Genomic DNA, 18,135 nt, shown 5'->3' with positions numbered 1-18,135 from the left:
ATTCGGATATATATATATATATTTTTTTTTGAAGGTAGTAGTAAACACTCGGGATGCTAGTATATACAAGACACAAGATGGTAACAAAGTTTTGTGACTTTTCTTTATCAAATCATTAATTCTCTTCCTTGAGTTCCTCTTGTTCTTTGGCTCTCTTTTGCTCAAGTTCGGCCTTAACGGCTTCTTCCTTCTTATCGTAATCCAAGTTGAGTTTCTCCAACTGGGCTTCGGCTTCTTTGATGTTCTTTTCAGTTTGAGCTTCTTGTCTGGAAGTAAAGTCTTCGTATTTGGCGTTTAGCTGCTCAATGGCCTTTGGCACTTCTTCCTTGTTCAATGGAACAGTGACATCCAATTCGGCCAAAGTAGCGATCAAAGTTGGCTCCAAAGAGAACTTGCCGTTAGAAGAAGAAGAGTTGGAGGAGTTTTGTTTTTTCTTGTTCTTCTTGGACTTGCTGCCGCTACCGCTGAAAAAGTCAGCTTTTTCCTCCTTGACGATAGGCTCCAGATCATCAGCTTCCACCTTTCTAGCCACTGACTGAGCGTTAGCAGAAGAATCGGCTGGAACTTCAAGGGTGCGCTTAGCGGGCTTAACGTAGGTTGGGTCCAAGACGCACAACACGTTTTCGATGGCACCGATCTCATACGTGAACGCTGGAAGACGAGCGTGCAGTAATTTCTCCTGTAGCTTACCGGCGGCTGCGTCTTTCTCTTCTAGCAGCTTGGACAATTTCTGGTCCTCTTCACGCTTCAAACGTTCTTTGTCGAGTTTCTGCTTGAATGACTTGAACTCGTTGTCAAAGTCCGCGCGAATCTGGGTGATTTGAGAGTACACTTCGTCACGCTTCTTGTACAGAGCGGAACGTTTGGTGAACAAGGCTTGGCGCTTGTCATAGACGGTTTGATTTTTGGACTGAATCTCGTTTAACTTCGACTGCGTGGCCTCGAACTTGTTGGACACTTCCTTAGGGTTCAGTTCGTTGAGTTCCTGCTTTAAAGCAGCGATCGAGGCTCTGTCGTTTTCCATGGACTTACGCACGGGCTCAATGGCCTGCAAGTCACGCTGTAGCTTGTTAAGAGATTGAAGTTCTTTGATCATCAATTTTTCTTCCACCAACGAAAGCTCCCCTGACGAGATTTCCGAGTCAATGGTGCGTTTGCGGGCAGCGATATCTTCTGTCGATTGGAACTGAGCTTTACCGCCGGTTCTGGTGGCAATTTGATCCTTTTTACGCTTCAATTCGTTGTCCAAATTTTTGATCTGATCGTGAATCGTTTGTCTGCGGGATTTGAGATCGCTTTGCGTCTTGATGAAGCTACGCAACTCGTTTTGGAGTCCCTGTTTCTGGTCCACAGCACTTCCGCCTACCTGTTGCCCATCGATCTGCTTTCTGATCGCTTGAACCTCAGTGTCGATCTTCTTCAATTGGGCTTTCAAAACGTCCAATTTCTTGTCTCTGGCGCCCACATCGGGTCTCTTGATGTTGCTGGATCTCTTAACAGGCCCGTCGCTCGACATTTTGACTAGGTAGATGCTCACCAAACGCTGGTTATAGTTGTCAATGGCTTGAACAGACAGGAGGCGACGATTCTTCCACCTTGATCAAAAGGCTTGGTTATATATATACATAAATCTCACTGACGTGTTGAGAAAAGGCAAAGTACCGGGTAACCAAAACCATGTGACAAAATCGTTAGAAAACGAGTCACGTGGAACTCGAGAGTTTTCACCATTGTGAAAAGCGTGCTACACAAAGGCTATGATAAGACCAGGGGGAAGGTGATTGGCAATGGAGATTGGTCACCTTCATGTCTCTCTCCTTTCCTTCTCTACAGACGTCAGATTAGATGTATTTTAGAAAACTAGAGATCACGTGAGGGACTACTAGAATACCTATAATGAATCACAGACTAGTGGTCAGCTTTGGTGCCTGTTCAGCGGTCTACATATCCATCGGATATATCAAGACAGACGCCTGCCGAGGGAAATACCCCACGGCAAATCACTCTTTTCTTCTAGACTCGTAGTTGTAATTAACATGGCACCTAATATATTTAGTGTGGGGATCGGTGACTATTAGTTTTTTTGAGTTTTGTAATCTGTGTATCTTTGGTTCGAATGATTCGACGCTAAACCTCCAAAGCGTACGACAACCCACTCGATACAACCTAAAATATAGTTCAAAGGTATGAAATGCTGTCCCCTGTACTTCAAAGCATTGAAATAAATGTCTCACGTGACCGGGGATCTGATTACATAAGCTTGAGAGGGACAACTGAATTGTTTGTAATGCTCATAAGGTTGAATGATCTCCAGTTCTAAGAGACGTTATCTCAATGTCCTGCTTGGATGACACCCTTGCCAAATACACCCCAGTTTTTAAAATAGCTTGCATATATATCATAAACTCTTCTGAGTATGTAGCGTCAGATTGATTACAAAATGATCATATAGGCCACGTGATATACTGATGACAGAACAGACCACATGATTAAGAAAACTCCGGAAAACCACAAACTAACTGGTTCTAAAACGACCGTGAAACCCGATAGCGCCGAATAATATCACACACTCTCTCTCGCCATTTGAATTTCACACCAAGTAGATTTTTCACATCCACTAATTACGGAAGATAAATATTTCAGAATCATACGAGAAGGCATAAAAACCTTTCCAAATACCGAATTCGAGTCCGTGTAGTATCAATAGTAACCATCCTATCCCAAACTCCCCCCGGGATCATTCGCCATTAGCCGTCTTAGTAGAATTTCCATCACAAGCAACGAAAGCTTCGTCACGTGACCCGAAACTCTAAATTATTTTTCCACTGAAATAGCCATAATGGATTATATATCTTTTTCATCAAGAGACCTGCAATGAATACTATTGTATATCTTGTTAGCCAACGGTCCGACTCAGCTTAAAGAATCGATTCTAATTCCAAAAAAGCCATATTTAAAAGCCAAAGATGAGCGATTACGCCAATTTGGTAAAGAGCTTAGACTCTCACGATATTTTAACGGAATTTCCAGAAGTTATCCCGCTACAAAAACGACCAAATACGGCCTCCAGCGCGAGCAGTGGGAACGAGAAAGGTGACCTAGTGTTTGACGGACATGATGAAGAGCAAATCCGTCTCATGAACGAAAACTGCATAGTTCTGGACTGGAATGACACTGCAGTTGGTGCAGGCACCAAAAAACTATGCCATCTCATGAGCAACATCGACCAAGGTCTGCTTCACCGTGCTTTTTCAGTTTTCCTATTCGACGTTAACGGCAAACTACTGTTGCAGCAACGTGCTTCTGAAAAAATTACTTTCCCAGATTTGTGGACCAATACATGCTGTTCACATCCATTGTGCGTGGACGATGAACTCGGGCTTGAGGGCTCCTTGGAGGCCAAAGTCGATGGTGCTCGCACCGCTGCTGTTCGAAAACTCGAACACGAGCTAGGTATACCTTCCGATGAAACCCGCAGCAAGTCAGAATTCCACTTTTTGAACAGAATACACTACAAGGCACCAAGCAACGGCCCATGGGGTGAGCATGAAATCGATTACATTTTCTTTTGCAAAGTGCAGCCGGGCCAATCCTTGACTGTCAATCCAAGCCCAAACGAGGTGCGCGATGTCAAGTGGGTCACTGCCGATGAGCTCAAAGCTTTGTTCCAGGACTCTAGTAACAAATTCACGCCTTGGTTCAAGCTCATTTGTGAAAGTTATCTGTTCCAATGGTGGGACCAGCTTAACGATTTGTCTGGCGTTGTGAACGATCCCCAGATCCATAGATTGCTGTGATACTGATATCACTTTCTGATAAAACGCTTAGTAACATGTGGACGATGCCCCAGTCTCTTGTTCGCGGTAAAAATTTGTCCGCATAAGACAAACCAACTATAGAAAGTGTCTCTCGCGAGACCTAAATCAAAAGTTCCATCAATTTTGTATCTTAACTATTTACAATGCCTTAAAATTTAATTGAGAAGATTGTTGAGCAGAATCGCCGTTGCAACACTCACGTTCAGAGAGTCCACAGTGGACGTTCCTTGTAATTCACGGCCTTGAGGAATTTCGACCAAAAAATCGCTTCTCATCTCTAAGTTGGTACGTACACCAACTCCCTCGTTGCCTACCACAAGCATGACCGGAAACTCCTGCAACATTCCCCGCAAATCACCGGAAGACAAAGTTTTATTCTCACTAAACTTATTGTTTTTGGTCGTGCCACTTGCTACGAAAGTCCAACCACCCTCAGTCTGGGATTTTGTGATGAAATCCAATGGCTTATCAACCGAGTAGATAGGTAAAAGTTCGGTGGCTCCGCTGCTAGTTTTTGAGACTGCAGGTGATAACGGTGCACAATTTCTGCGTGATAATACCATGAAGTCAGCACCCAAAAAATATGCGCTCCTAATTATGGCGCCCATGTTGTGTGGGTCCACAACTTCGTCAAGGTACACGCCCAGGGGAAATTGCTTCCCCTCTTTGACGATAAATTTCTGTTGTCGTTCTTGAGCTTGATCGAAAAATAGCTCTTGGTAAGAAAATGACTGGGTTTCCACCGTGCTTGGTCCTAGCTCTCTAATTTCCGGTAGTTGCAGCGCCTTAGTTTCCAGAACAATGTTATTGTGGACCGCATAATTTGTCAAAAGATTGAGACGATGTTTGTCAACAGTTTCTAGTGCTATGTCTGCATTTTTCGCCATTTGTTGTACCTCTGAAGGCAGCACACCGTAATACAAAATTCTTGAAAAGTACTCTCTTTTGTTTGCTCGCAGTGCCGAGACCACGCTATTAGTTCCGTACACGTATTCCATCAATGGATTTGGCCGAAGACCAGACATAACAGTGCGGTTATTAAATTTGGCGCGATGACCTTGGGACTGCGACCGAGATTCTGCTTTGCTTTTCTCGAATGATCGTTGGGCTGCATCTCTTTTCGATTCTCTCGCATGAACATGTGCATATTTTCTTCTAAACCAACTGTCCTTTTCCTCTCCTGCTTTCTCCCAAGCTTTTATTCTACGCTCTCTTGGTAGATTTCTATCAATTTTAGTTGGTTTGGTGCTGTGATGCAGTTCGTTCGGTATCTTTACAGCCGCTTTCACTACTCGAGAGGCATATCGCCTAGCAACAAGCTGAGAGCCTAAATGTAGCATAACAGTAGCGGTTTCGAATGGTTCTTGACGACTTGTCCAGTTTTCCGATGCGATGAGGTAGATGTGACGAAATTAAAGATCTAGAAAATTTCAGCCTATATAGTAAACTTAACAAGTAATCTACCAACACTTTATCGAAAACCATCAGTCTTAGAGTCATAATGAGCCACGTTATCAACCAAACCAGACCGGAGCGTCGCAGCTTTGTGTCCAGAATCACAAATGAGACTAAAATTCAAATCGCACTGTCTTTGAATGGTGGTCATGTTGAAATCGAAAAATCGATTCTAGGTGCCAAAAAAACTGAAGATGTAGCATCTCAAGCCACTAGCTCACAGGTTATCGATGTTCAGACAGGTGTTGGCTTTTTGGACCATATGATTCATGCTCTTGCCAAACACTCGGGCTGGTCACTAATAGTTGAATGCATAGGCGATTTGCACATTGATGACCACCACACAACGGAAGATTGCGGTATAGCTCTTGGACAGGCTTTCAAAGAAGCTGTAGGTGCCGTGAGAGGTGTCAAAAGGTTTGGAACAGGATTTGCACCTTTGGACGAAGCGCTCTCCAGAGCTGTCGTGGATTTGTCGAACAGACCTTATGCAGTGATCGATCTAGGTCTAAAGAGAGAAAAGATCGGTGACCTTTCCGCGGAAATGATTCCTCACTTCCTTGAAAGTTTCGCCGAGGCTGCCAGAATAACGTTGCATGTGGACTGTCTGAGAGGATTTAACGATCACCATCGCAGTGAAAGTGCGTTCAAGGCACTTGCGGTGGCCATCAGAGAGTGTTTGTCGAGCAATGGGACGAACGACGTGCCATCTACCAAAGGTGTGCTAATGTAAATTGCATCATGAATCTCGCCAGAATAGAATGAATGCACACGTTTTTTCGAACTCCAAAGTCGTCTATTTACAGAGATTATTTATAAAGTACATCGTTTCGTTTTTTTTTAATGCTGGGCGGCGCCCAAATGATACAGCGCCGAACTTTATTTCAACTTTTTGTTTTTACCGTTGTCGAAATTGGTTAAAATATTCAGCAGTTCCTGTGCATGTCTTGTTGAATCCTCGGCGCTGACACTACGAGATGGTGTCCTTTTAGGAGGTCTTTGTTGGTATCCTCTGCTGTTCATTTGTATTTTGGCCCTAGAGCTTATTCCTCCAACAGCAGATGCCCTTAGCACTACTTTACCGTTATCCTGTACAGCGGCGTGACTGACGGCAAATGGAACTTGAACCTGACGCACGAAATCACCCATTCTGTAATCCATTTGAGATGTCGAAACAGAAGAAGAGCCAGCATTTGCAACAAAACCACCAATGGCAGCGAGTCTATCGTTTCCTTCGGCATTCAAAAATCTACCTGGGACAATTGTCTTCTGTATGACTCCATTGGGGGAGTTTCTGAGCCTTCCATGTAGGTTATAAGTGAGACCTCCAGTTCCCACAGTCTTCCGAAGTGAACTTGAATCTAAATTGACTCCATAATCAGTTGTTTCGTTCAAAAATTCCATGGCACTTCCAGTCATGTCTTTGATAGAAAAAGACTTGTTTTGAAGGGCTTCTGGATCATGTTTTAGTAGCCACTGCTTAAAAGTGTTCCGGAGAGTTTTCATCTGAGAGACTTTTTTCTGCACCTCAGCCTTGGGGGTAGATGCATCGACATTTAGCAAAGAGCTGAGTGGTACAAGCTGATTTCCAGAAGCTGTGGAAGCTTCAAAAAGTGGATTTGCTTTGCCGGGATTATATTTAGGTGCCACTCCCAATTCTTGGAATCTAATCCGATTCCATTGGGATCCACCATTGGCTTCAAAAGTCGCAAGACGCTCTAGAGTGTCTAGGTCGTTGAATACAATGTACTTGGTTTTGGTTTTTGAAGGTAAAGCACCCTTTAGACCCCATTCTTGACGATACAAGGTAGAAGGTCGTGTTTCGATAATCTGGTGAGTGGGTGCGTATTTTGGAGCGTTCGAAGTTAGAGCGCTGCCAGACTTGGGAACCTGTGCAATACGCGAATTGCGCAGCAGATGCGACAAGTTAGAGGACATTGTAGGGACGTCGAAACACACACACGCGATGGGTTTTGATCGTCCCTCGTTGATCGTGTTGGAACATCTTCAAATTTTTAGATCTATGGAACCGAGGTGGTCGCTATGTACGATAAGAGTTTTACCATCAAGTTTAGTAAGAGAACGAACGGGGAAGCGGCCTTCACCACATCCAAAAAATGGACTTTAGAGATGGAGATAAACATGGTTGTTTGTTCGATACAAAGAAAGCAAACAAACACCATGGGATGTTTATAAAACGGGGTTTCATATTTGGGGTGTGGTCACGTGACCATGAGCTTTTATGCTGTCCGAAGATGTGAAAGTTTGTTCAAAAAGTCCTTTGAGATGCTTGGTTCATTTGCGGCGAGATAGTATCTTCTGCAGTGCACAGACTGAGTCCCTGAAGTTAAATGCCCTCGGTAGTTGTCGGATGGTTTAACGACTTGATTTGGTTCATCATGTGCCATTGATTATTCTGTAATATACCTGGCCGTAATTATAAGAAGAGTACCACACAACTACATACCAGTACGAAAATAAAGTAAGCCTCAATGTAAGGGAAAATTGATATCATGCATACCTGTTGTTTCTCACACCTGCACACCACCCTATACCTATCTAGCCAGCCAGCTGTTTGGAGACGACACACACGTACTTAGTGATGTGTCAAGTTTAATTCGATTTATATCCTTATGTCTTATTAACAATCGGTACAAGAGTGGCCAGTAGTTGTGATTATGTTTTGGGATCTGATTGCATTTGGTGATTTGAAGATCTAGAGAGTTGAAACAAACCTCAAACCAATAACATTGTATGAACAGTGAGGGTGAAGAAGGTAGGGGTTTTTTCCCCCTCCATTTTGGAAAATCACGTGACTCAAAAATTAATCACAAACTCTAACAACGACAATTTTCATACACAACGATACCCGGTACACTGATCTTTCCCTTTGATCAACCTGAAACTGTGTATCCCTTCAAATATAACGAGCCCAGTTGAATTTCATCTATATTATCTTGTACAATCAATTGTATCTACTAGCTTTGTTACCCGCCCAAACCCACAAATCACAGTTCACGAATTAATTAATTTTTTCAAAAAAAAAAATTTTTCCTTTTCATTTTTTCATGAGTATATAAACAGATGAAGATTTGAATCGGAAGACCAATGACAATAGAAACAAGACCACCACATATTTCAAATAGGTCATAACCATAATAACAGGACACATCTAAGTTTATTATCATCAAGATGTCTGATCTAGCTAACAAAATGGAAAATTTGTCAGTTGGCGATTCCGACGGTAACAAGAGCTCTTACGTACCGCCACACATGCGCGGGAAAAGAGGCGGCGGTCGTGGAGGAGCCAGTTTCGCCAACAACGACAGAGAAGGTGGATCCAGCTCGTATTTCAGCGGCGGCAGAGGCCAGGGCAACGGTAGAAACGGCGGTGGCTCGTTTTTCGGGGGCAGAAACGGCGGTAGCGGCGGTTTTGGCGGCGGCAGAGGCAACATCCGCGGCGTGGGTCGCTGGACCGCTGGAAAACACGTTCCATCCGCTGTTGACGAGGGCTTGGAATTGCAGCTTTTCGGAACCGCAGACGACTCCAACTTCCAGTCTTCAGGTATTAACTTTGACCACTACGACGATATCCCCGTCGAAGCTTCCGGTAACGACGTTCCTGAACCAATCTCGGAATTCACCTCTCCTCCTCTAGACCCATTGTTGTTGGAAAACATCATCAAGGCCCGTTTCACAAAGCCAACTCCTGTGCAGAAATATTCGGTTCCTATCATTGCTGCTAAGCGTGATCTGATGGCTTGTGCCCAAACCGGTTCCGGTAAAACCGGTGGATTTTTGTTCCCCGTGCTTTCCGAATCTTTTGCCAACGGACCAGCTGCCGTTCCTGAACAGATGGCCAACTCTTACATCAAGAAGGCTTTCCCAACTGCTGTTGTTTTGGCACCAACCAGAGAATTGGCCACTCAAATTTACGACGAGGCCAAGAAATTCACCTACCGTTCGTGGGTTAGACCATGTGTCGTGTACGGTGGTGCCGACATTGGTAGTCAAATCAAAGAACTAAACCGTGGCTGCGATTTGCTTGTTGCCACTCCAGGTCGTTTGTCCGACTTGCTAGAGCGTGGTAGAATCTCTCTTTGCAACATCAAATATTTGGTTCTTGACGAAGCCGACAGAATGTTGGATATGGGTTTCGAACCTCAAATCAGACACATCGTTGATGGCTGTGACATGCCTTCTGCCGAAAACAGACAAACACTCATGTTCTCCGCCACATTCCCTATGGACATTCAACATTTGGCCCGTGATTTCTTGAAGGATTACGTGTTCTTGTCTGTTGGTAGAGTTGGTTCTACCTCTGAAAACATTACTCAACATGTTCTTTACGTCGAGGACATGGACAAGAAATCCGCGTTGTTGGATCTTCTAGCCGCTTCTGATGATGGTTTGACTCTAATCTTTGTTGAAACCAAGAGAATGGCAGATGCTCTGACCGATTTCTTGATCATGCAAGACTTGAGAGCTACTGCTATTCACGGTGACCGTTCTCAAGTAGAACGTGAACGTGCTTTGGCCGCATTCAGATCCGGAAGAGCCAGTCTATTGGTTGCTACTGCCGTTGCTGCCAGAGGTTTGGATATTCCAAACGTTACCCACGTTATCAACTACGATTTACCAAACGATATTGATGACTATGTCCACAGAATTGGTAGAACTGGTCGTGCTGGTAACACTGGTGTTGCCACTGCTTTCTTCAACAGAGGTAACAAGAATGTCGTCAAAGAAATGATCGAATTGCTCACTGAAGCCAAGCAAGAAGTCCCAAGCTTCTTGGAACAGCTTTCTAGAGAAAGCTACGGTTCTAGAGGCGGCAAAAGCGGTGGCTTTTCTAGCAACCGCAGCAGTAGTACTAGAGATTACCGTCGTATGGGCGGCGGAGCTCCTGGTGGCTCTCCTTCGTACGGAGGAGGAAGAGGCGGCAGTGCTGCTGGTGGCGCTAGAGGCGGCTCGTCATGGGGTTCATCCTGGGGTGGTTCCGGCAACGGCAACTCCTGGGGTAACAACAGCAGCAGCAACTCTTCCGCTAGTAACTCCTGGTGGTAATCCCATCAGGTTTTGAATCTTGAGAGGTGCGCTCAAGTTTGCAAGGCATATTTTTTTCTCTTTTTCGGCACCAATTTTTTTTCACCCCAATGATTCACACGTTTAATGTTTTATCCTGACTATTTGGTGTTCCACCGGAGTCGTTTTATTCCGGTTTTTTTTGTTTTTGTTGCATTTTCCATTCAACAGGGATATTATACAATTGTACATTATGAAGTTTGTTTGCCATGATAAACAAACCGCGAGTCCACACAAGTTTTGGGGACTACTCGAAGTTTTACTAAAAGTTTGCGGTCTCCAGATATGGAATTTTTTTGCATGGTTCATCTCGTTGCCTTCAATGTTGAGCATTGAAGTGCTCGCTCATCGATCGATTTGTATTATGATCCACACTCTTTTTCATATCCTGTTTCAAACCTGCGTTTCGATGCTTTTCAATTCTACTGGTTACTATTTGCAATTCTCGCTAATATTTGCATCGAAATTCTTGTTTGATTATGTCAAATCTGGCGGTCGGTTGAGATACCGATTAGCCCGAATAGTGGTTTGATATTTTTTTGTTGTCATATGAAGGAAGAGAAGGACGGGGAATTGTAGATGGTACAGTTGTATAGTAGTTGACATTTAATTGATATAACATTAAATAGATCAAGGCGATACTTTGAAGTAAAATTACTAGTTATGTTAGTCAGTTGTTAAGACGAACGTATTTGTCAAGCAACTCATTCAGTTAATTCTTCACAGCTGAATGAAAAGAAAAGATAATTTTAACGTCGCATTCGGGAACAGAAAGCATCAAGTTTTCATTTACCAAGTCTTGATTCTAAATCAATGCGTTAGAGAATTCAGAGAACCTTTCAAAGAGAAACCCTAGTTGACACATGGAGGAGTCGCTGATTAACAGAACCGAACAAATTTGGCTTGGAAAGTATCCTACCACAAATCGGCCTGTGTGGCGCAGTGGTAGCGCAGCAGATTGCAAATCTGTTTGTCCTTAGTTCGAACCTGAGCGCAGGCTGATTAATTTTTTTGATTATTTTTGTTCTAGATGAGTCGCGTACGTAGAAGACCCATATTTTAACAACTTCAGGGTCTTTTACTCTGACATTCCATCCCTAACTATATCATTAACTTTATTTTTTCTTGAGTTTCCTCTTAGCATAGTCTATAACTTGTGCATTGCCCTCTTGAGAAACGAAAAACCTTCTCTTCTTATCATCTTTCCAAAGCAGCACCCCTATGTCGTTGGAATAATCACAAAGTAGACTATACTCTTGACTGTTGTCAAAGTCCGTAAAAAGATAACCATCGTAGTTGATAATACGGTCAAGCTCAAGTTGCCACAACTTAACTTGATCCACCACTGTTGGCGGAAGAATTTGCAGGCCCTCTTTGCAGTTGGGATCGAGTTCTAACTTCTTGTCAAGCGTCTGCTCTGCAAGCCTTCTCATTTGCGGATGCGCATGTGTCTCCATATATGCAATGATTTGGTCTGCAGTGATACCATTGAGTAGCGCTCTTCTGATAGATTCTCTTGTGATTTGGCCGGTGACCATATTGGAAAACCTCGCCTTGAGATGCACAAACAAACTTAGAATAGCGATTTGCAAGGGCGAATTCGAGTATGAATATATTTTGAAGTTGGTTTCCAAGACAACAGCTCCATCTGGAATGTTTCTTGCCGCTATTCCAACTTGTGTCCCATCTTGTTCTCTACCATCGCTTGCTGCGGTCGTATCATCTGCCTTCGAATTGCTACTTGTACCTTGACTCAAAACTGTGTTCATCGCGCTTGAAGCAGATCTGATACTCATACTATCCGAAGTCAGCATGGCGGCAAGCCGAGTGGGATAAAATTTGGAGGTATTTGAAGCCTTTTGAAATACCAGACCGTAGTCACGCATGTCTTGTAACATAATCTTTTGAGTATCACTTAAATGCGAATCGCTGTAAGCTTTACCCAATTCGAGTGCCCCTAACATGAAGATAAAATTCAAAACGTCTACAGGGTCCATTTGCAACGTTTCGGCAAGTCGGAGATATTGCAATAAAAGAGTCCAAATTTGGGCATTAGCGTCTTGTAGCAAAAACTGGAAGCCTTCATTTGTGATCTGCAGTTCTCCAGTATTATTTTCCTCCATGAGTTTGCTGTGCTGTAGTAAAGAAAGCACATTTCTGGAAGGCGTTTGTGTGAGTGGAGTGCCCACCATGAAATGCAGAATTGATTCCCATTTGTTTGCAGCATACTGGTCAAGCATTTCCGGCAAAACGACCTCATGCTCATTCTCCACCACATTTCCAAATGAGTTATTGACTTCCCCACCTGTAAGAGCATTGCGGAAACTAGACCGAAATATAGAATTGAGGTTGATCATGAAAGGCTGTTCAGATCGACCCTCGATCAACAAATGCAGAGATTTCATGGATTTGATAGCTTCGTTGAGTTGAAATTTTCCATTGCTCTGGACCCACCTATCAAGGTCTCGCAACGATACATCATTTTCATTGAAAACCATCGACATAATGAAGAATTTGGCCAACTTCGGCAGCAGCCTGTAAATGGCTAAACATGTAGCTGGTGATGTGTAAAGTCGGGACTGAACTTGAGGTGGCAAGTCCTCAAGATACTCATTGACCGTTGCCTTAAATGGCGCACTAGACATTGTTAAAAGCAGCAGGTCAATGGCTCGGTGAGGTGTGTCTGATCTTTCAATCGAATCCATATACACCTTACGGCTATAATGGAGCCAATTTCAATCAGAAGCTGCAAAATTGTAACACACGTGATGGGTTTTGTGCGGCGATGAGCTAGCAAGTTAGAACGGGAGAGCGGAGTGTCAGCGAAAGAAAGGTGATTGTGCTTGTTAACAAGGACCAGCGACAACATGGAGTTGATTGGGACGTTGTAGAAGTAGATTTGGCTGCCAAAAACCACCGATCTTACGAAGTTAGAGTCGTTAAGAACTTGACACAATTATGGTGAGAGAAGTGAGATCAATTAGTGCCCCGAAATAGCATTCAAACTGCTCACAAAATTTGTACTTTACCGTGGTTTTTCGCCATCAAAATAAAATCGTTAAAGGAAGTGCTCTTTGCTATTTTGTTGGCAGACAAAGCTTCTAGTTCAGATTTATTCTATCATCGGAAATATACAGGCTTCTAGTAGCTGAAGCTGTTCCCAATATGTTTTATTGTTTGAGAAATCGGTGCCAAAATGATCGAGCTGCCACAAGGATATGGAAACTCGTAAAAAACAACCAGATGCCCAAGTTTCCACCAACTTAAACCTCAAAAGCTGTTACAATTGAAAGTTGATTTCGGTCAGCGCCAAGTGCAGCAACGCATTATGACATTTCGACGTCACCGGTGCGTTCCTTCAATGTTATGGTTAGACAGATGGTGCAAGAACTTTAATTAATTTCAAAGTGCTCGAGAACAGACGTCAGCGCGAACAGTCAAACCATCAAATAACCCAAAGCGTTGGCAACAAGCTGATCGCTTTATGATCAAGCAGCTGCCGCTCAATGGCTGAGTGTATGAAGCTCAATTTTTCATGCCTTTGATGATTTTTAATGACTGTAATGACTGTAACGACTGTAACGACTGTAATCATTAATTCTCAGTAAACTCCGAGAATGATATCGATACCAATACGGATAGGCACAATCCGATACCAAGCGGTCCACTGCTACCCCGGAAAGCTCTATAGGCCCTAGTACCCCTCACTTCAAAAATGATTAGTGTGTATCGTGGTTCAGAGATATGCTTATAGACCGCAAATATGGATTCGAGGATATCAATTTCTAGCCCTGTCTGTTATACAAAGAACTAATGGGTCTCACTAAGCCACCCGGGACCAATTGAAGACACGCTTTTGACGCAATTGAGAGCCCCAAAGAGACTAAAAAACCGCGTATCAAAGCTTACACCAAGAGTTACTACAACATAGGCCACATCTACGTTGAAGCCCGACAGAAATCGTCACAAACCCGATTTTTTTGGACAAGTCAAGAGCTCTTATTACAACCTGAAGCTATCGTACAACATTCCTTCCCAGTTTTTCATCAACAGCTGAGATGTCCTACTCGACAAAAAAAACGGTACCAAACCGGTGTCTTTGAATGCGCATTTAATGGCAGTTTCATTCAACTACTTATACTAAATGGCAACAAAGGCTTCTTGGTCGATCTCCTGTTCGTTGTTGTCCAAAGTTTCCGTAACCTGTTGAAGTTGATCTTAAAAAAATTTTCGAGATGAGTATGATGATGACATTCAATTTAAGCTCATCGCCAACAAGTAGCTGACAACTGAGGTTTCCAAAGGTCCTTCAAACGCTCAAAATCAGTCGGTGAGGATGTCTGCAGCGGCAACGGCCATGCCACATGCAGCTTTGGAGAAAGATTCCGCTTTCGAGTCTCTTCTAAAACCTGTCTACAAGGGTAAAAAGCTTACTGATGAGATCAACACTGCAGAAGACAAATGGAACCTTCTGCCGGCTTTTTTGAAAGTGAAGGGGCTGGTCAAACAGCATTTGGACTCGTTCAACTACTTTGTGGATGTTGACCTGAAAAAGATTATCAAGGCAAACGAATTGATTCTCAGCGATGTGGATCCGGAATTTTACCTGAAATATGTGGATATCAGAGTGGGCCACAAGTCTAGTTCGTCAACTAAGGACTACATTGTTCCTCCTCACGAGTGTAGACTAAGAGACATGACGTATTCGGCTCCTGTGTATGTGGACATTGAGTATACCAGAGGAAGAAACATCATCATGCATAGAGACGTGGAAATAGGCAAAATGCCAATTATGCTGCGCTCTAACAAATGTATCCTAAATGGCGCATCCGAAAGTCAAATGGCCAAGGTCAACGAGTGTCCCCTCGATCCTGGTGGCTATTTCATCGTCAATGGTACAGAAAAGGTGATTTTGATTCAGGAACAATTGTCGAAGAATCGTATCATTGTGGAAGCAGACGAAAAAAAGGGTATTGTACAGGCCTCTGTTACATCGTCCACACACGAAAGAAAATCTAAAACATACGTCATCACCAAAAATGAAAAGATCTACTTGAAGCACAATTCGATCGCAGAAGAAGTGCCCATTGTACTTGTGCTTAAAGCTTGTGGCATTGTGTCTGACCTCGAAATCATGCAACTCGTCTGTGGTAACGACAGTAGCTACCAAGATATCTTTGCCATCAACCTGGAAGAGGTGGCAAAAATGAAGATCTACACACAGCAGCAGGCGCTCGAGTACATCGGCTCTAAAGTCAAGACAGTCAGACGTCAAAAGTTGACTACGCTACAGGAGGGTATTGAGGCCATTGCAACTACTGTGATTGCACATTTGACGGTCGAGGCCCTGGATTTTAGAGAAAAAGCTCTATATATCGCAGTCATGACGAGAAGGGTAGTAATGGCATTGCATAATCCCAAGATGATCGATGATAGAGATTACGTGGGTAATAAGAGACTGGAACTGGCCGGACAGCTAATGTCTCTACTTTTTGAGGATTTGTTCAAGAAATTTAACAACGACTTCAAGGCTAATATCGACAAAGTTCTTAAGAAACCAAACAGGGCTATGGAATATGATGCACTTCTCTCCATCAATGTTCACTCTAATAATATCACAACTGGTTTAAACAGAGCCATCTCCACGGGTAACTGGTCTTTGAAAAGATTTAAAATGGAAAGGGCTGGTGTCACACACGTCCTCAGTAGACTTTCTTACATTTCTGCGCTTGGGATGATGACAAGAATTTCTTCACAATTTGAAAAATCGCGTAAGGTGTCAGGGCCAAGAGCCTTACAGCCATCTCAATTTGGTATGTTGTGTACTTCTGATACTCCGGAAGGTGAGGCCTGTGGTTTGGTGAAAAACCTCGCCCTCATGACACATATTACAACTGACGACGAAGAGGAACCCATCAAAAATCTCTGCTATTTGCTTGGTGTGGAAGATATCACTGTAGTTGACAGTGATACTCTACACCTCAACTACTGCGTTTATTTAAATGGTACCATTGTTGGTATCATACGTTTTCCAACAAAATTCGTATCTCGCTTCAGAAGCTTGAGGAGAGGAGGAAGGCTTTCCGATTTTGTGTCCATTTACACTAACTCCCATCAAAAGGCAGTACACATTGCCACAGATGGTGGAAGAGTGTGTCGCCCATTGATTATAGTCTCTGATGGAAATTCGCGTGTGCAAGCAGAGCACTTGGCAAAATTGCTGGACGGAAAGCTACAGTTTGATGATTTTCTCAGACTTGGACTGGTTGAGTATCTCGATGTAAACGAAGAAAACGACTCCTTCATTGCACTATATGAGAAAGATATCGAGCCTAGAATAACTCATTTGGAAATTGAGCCTTTCACCGTTTTAGGTGCCGTTGCTGGTTTAATTCCATACCCTCACCATAACCAGTCACCTCGTAATACTTACCAATGTGCTATGGGTAAGCAAGCCATCGGTGCAATTGCTTACAACCAGTTTAAACGAATCGATACTTTGCTGTACCTCATGATATATCCACAACAGCCTATGGTAAAGACTAAAACAATCGAACTCATCGACTATGACAAAATTCCTGCTGGTCAAAATGCCACTGTAGCGGTCATGTCTTATTCGGGTTATGATATTGAGGATGCTTTGGTTCTTAACAAGGCTTCTATTGATAGAGGCTTCGGGCGGTGTGAAACAAGAAGAAAACTCACCACTGTGCTAAAGAGGTACCCAAACCACACCCAAGATATGGTTGGTGGTATGAGAGTTGACGAAAATGGTGAGCCGATTTGGCAGCATAAGGCTCTTGGCCCCGATGGTCTCGGTGAGGTAGGCATGAAGGTGGAGAGCGGTCAGATCTATGTTAATAAATCTGTGCCCACAAACGCCTCTGATAGTGTTTTGAATCAAACACAGGCTCAGTATAGAGAGACACCAGTGGTGTACAGAGCCCCCGAACCATCTCATATCGACCAGGTGATGATGTCTGTTTCTGAAAATGATCAAGCCTTGATCAAAGTCCTTCTACGACAAAACAGGAGACCTGAATTGGGTGACAAATTCTCTTCTAGACACGGACAAAAAGGTGTCTGTGGTATCATTATTAACCAAGAAGACCTACCGTTCAATGACCAAGGTGTGGTACCGGACATTATTATGAATCCTCATGGTTTCCCCTCTCGTATGACTGTTGGAAAAATGAAAGAGTTGGTTTCCGGTAAGGCTGGAGTTTTAAATGGGTCTCTGGAATACGGTACGTGTTTTGGTGGCTCCAAGCTTGAGGACATGACAGGAATCCTAGTACAAAACGGCTTCAACTATTCAGGAAAAGATATGCTGTACTCTGGTATTACAGGAGAGTGTTTGCAAGCGTACATTTTCTTTGGTCCTATTTACTATCAAAAACTGAAGCATATGGTCCTGGATAAGATGCATGCTAGAGCCCGAGGTCCGAGAGCGGTCCTCACTCGTCAACCTACGGAAGGTAGATCTAGAGATGGTGGTCTTAGACTGGGTGAGATGGAAAGGGATTGTGTTATTGCATACGGTGCATCCCAACTGCTTCTAGAAAGACTAATGATAAGTTCAGATGCGTTTGAAGTCGATGTTTGTAATCATTGTGGTCTGATGGGCTACAGTGGATGGTGCACCACATGCAAAAGTGCCGAGCATATCATCAAGATGACTATTCCTTATGCCGCCAAGCTATTATTCCAAGAGCTTCTGTCGATGAACATCGCGCCTCGCTTGAAACTCGAAGACGTTTTTGAGCAATAGGAGTAG

The 18,135-nt window shown here is 43.4% G+C and overlaps 8 protein-coding genes and 1 non-coding gene across 9 annotated transcripts; 5 read left to right on the top strand and 4 right to left on the bottom strand.

Annotated features, from left to right (window-relative positions):
• Positions 1-115: 115 nt before the first annotated feature.
• BFR1 (LALA0S10e02366g1_1) lies at positions 116-1,516 on the bottom strand (the record flags this gene model as incomplete). The annotated part of the gene is made up of 1 exon (XM_022775448.1): positions 116-1,516. One exon carries the CDS (start codon positions 1,514-1,516, stop codon positions 116-118), a length of 1,401 nt encoding a protein of 466 aa, XP_022630314.1.
• Positions 1,517-2,966: 1,450 nt separating this feature from the next.
• On the top strand, positions 2,967-3,797 carry IDI1 (LALA0S10e02344g1_1; the record flags this gene model as incomplete). Its single annotated transcript, XM_022775447.1, has 1 exon — positions 2,967-3,797. The coding sequence occupies one exon, from the start codon at positions 2,967-2,969 to the stop codon at positions 3,795-3,797; it is 831 nt and encodes a 276-aa protein (XP_022630313.1).
• A 176-nt stretch (positions 3,798-3,973) lies between these two features.
• MRM1 (LALA0S10e02322g1_1) lies at positions 3,974-5,158 on the bottom strand (the record flags this gene model as incomplete). The annotated part of the gene is made up of 1 exon (XM_022775446.1): positions 3,974-5,158. One exon carries the CDS (start codon positions 5,156-5,158, stop codon positions 3,974-3,976), a length of 1,185 nt encoding a protein of 394 aa, XP_022630312.1.
• Positions 5,159-5,319: 161 nt separating this feature from the next.
• Positions 5,320-6,006, top strand: HIS3 (LALA0S10e02300g1_1; the record flags this gene model as incomplete). The annotated part of the gene is made up of 1 exon (XM_022775445.1): positions 5,320-6,006. The coding sequence occupies one exon, from the start codon at positions 5,320-5,322 to the stop codon at positions 6,004-6,006; it is 687 nt and encodes a 228-aa protein (XP_022630311.1).
• A 146-nt stretch (positions 6,007-6,152) lies between these two features.
• MRP51 (LALA0S10e02278g1_1) lies at positions 6,153-7,211 on the bottom strand (the record flags this gene model as incomplete). Its single annotated transcript, XM_022775442.1, has 1 exon — positions 6,153-7,211. The coding sequence occupies one exon, from the start codon at positions 7,209-7,211 to the stop codon at positions 6,153-6,155; it is 1,059 nt and encodes a 352-aa protein (XP_022630310.1).
• Positions 7,212-8,465: 1,254 nt separating this feature from the next.
• DED1 (LALA0S10e02256g1_1) lies at positions 8,466-10,340 on the top strand (the record flags this gene model as incomplete). Its single annotated transcript, XM_022775441.1, has 1 exon — positions 8,466-10,340. The coding sequence occupies one exon, from the start codon at positions 8,466-8,468 to the stop codon at positions 10,338-10,340; it is 1,875 nt and encodes a 624-aa protein (XP_022630309.1).
• A 946-nt stretch (positions 10,341-11,286) lies between these two features.
• LALA0_S10e02234r lies at positions 11,287-11,358 on the top strand. The gene has a single exon. It is a non-coding gene; the product is annotated as a tRNA-Cys (tRNA).
• Positions 11,359-11,473: 115 nt separating this feature from the next.
• TFB2 (LALA0S10e02212g1_1) lies at positions 11,474-13,003 on the bottom strand (the record flags this gene model as incomplete). The annotated part of the gene is made up of 1 exon (XM_022775440.1): positions 11,474-13,003. One exon carries the CDS (start codon positions 13,001-13,003, stop codon positions 11,474-11,476), a length of 1,530 nt encoding a protein of 509 aa, XP_022630308.1.
• A 1,691-nt stretch (positions 13,004-14,694) lies between these two features.
• RET1 (LALA0S10e02190g1_1) lies at positions 14,695-18,129 on the top strand (the record flags this gene model as incomplete). Its single annotated transcript, XM_022775439.1, has 1 exon — positions 14,695-18,129. The coding sequence occupies one exon, from the start codon at positions 14,695-14,697 to the stop codon at positions 18,127-18,129; it is 3,435 nt and encodes a 1,144-aa protein (XP_022630307.1).
• Positions 18,130-18,135: the final 6 nt, after the last annotated feature.

The sequence above is a fragment of the Lachancea lanzarotensis genome, scaffold LALA0S10 (assembly GCF_000938715.1).
Source record: "Lachancea lanzarotensis genome assembly LALA0, scaffold LALA0S10, whole genome shotgun sequence".
NCBI classification, from domain to species: Eukaryota; Fungi; Ascomycota; class Saccharomycetes; order Saccharomycetales; family Saccharomycetaceae; genus Lachancea; species Lachancea lanzarotensis.
The sequence above is the reverse complement of the archived record's forward strand: the minus strand, read 5'-3'. Positions and strand labels throughout refer to the sequence as shown.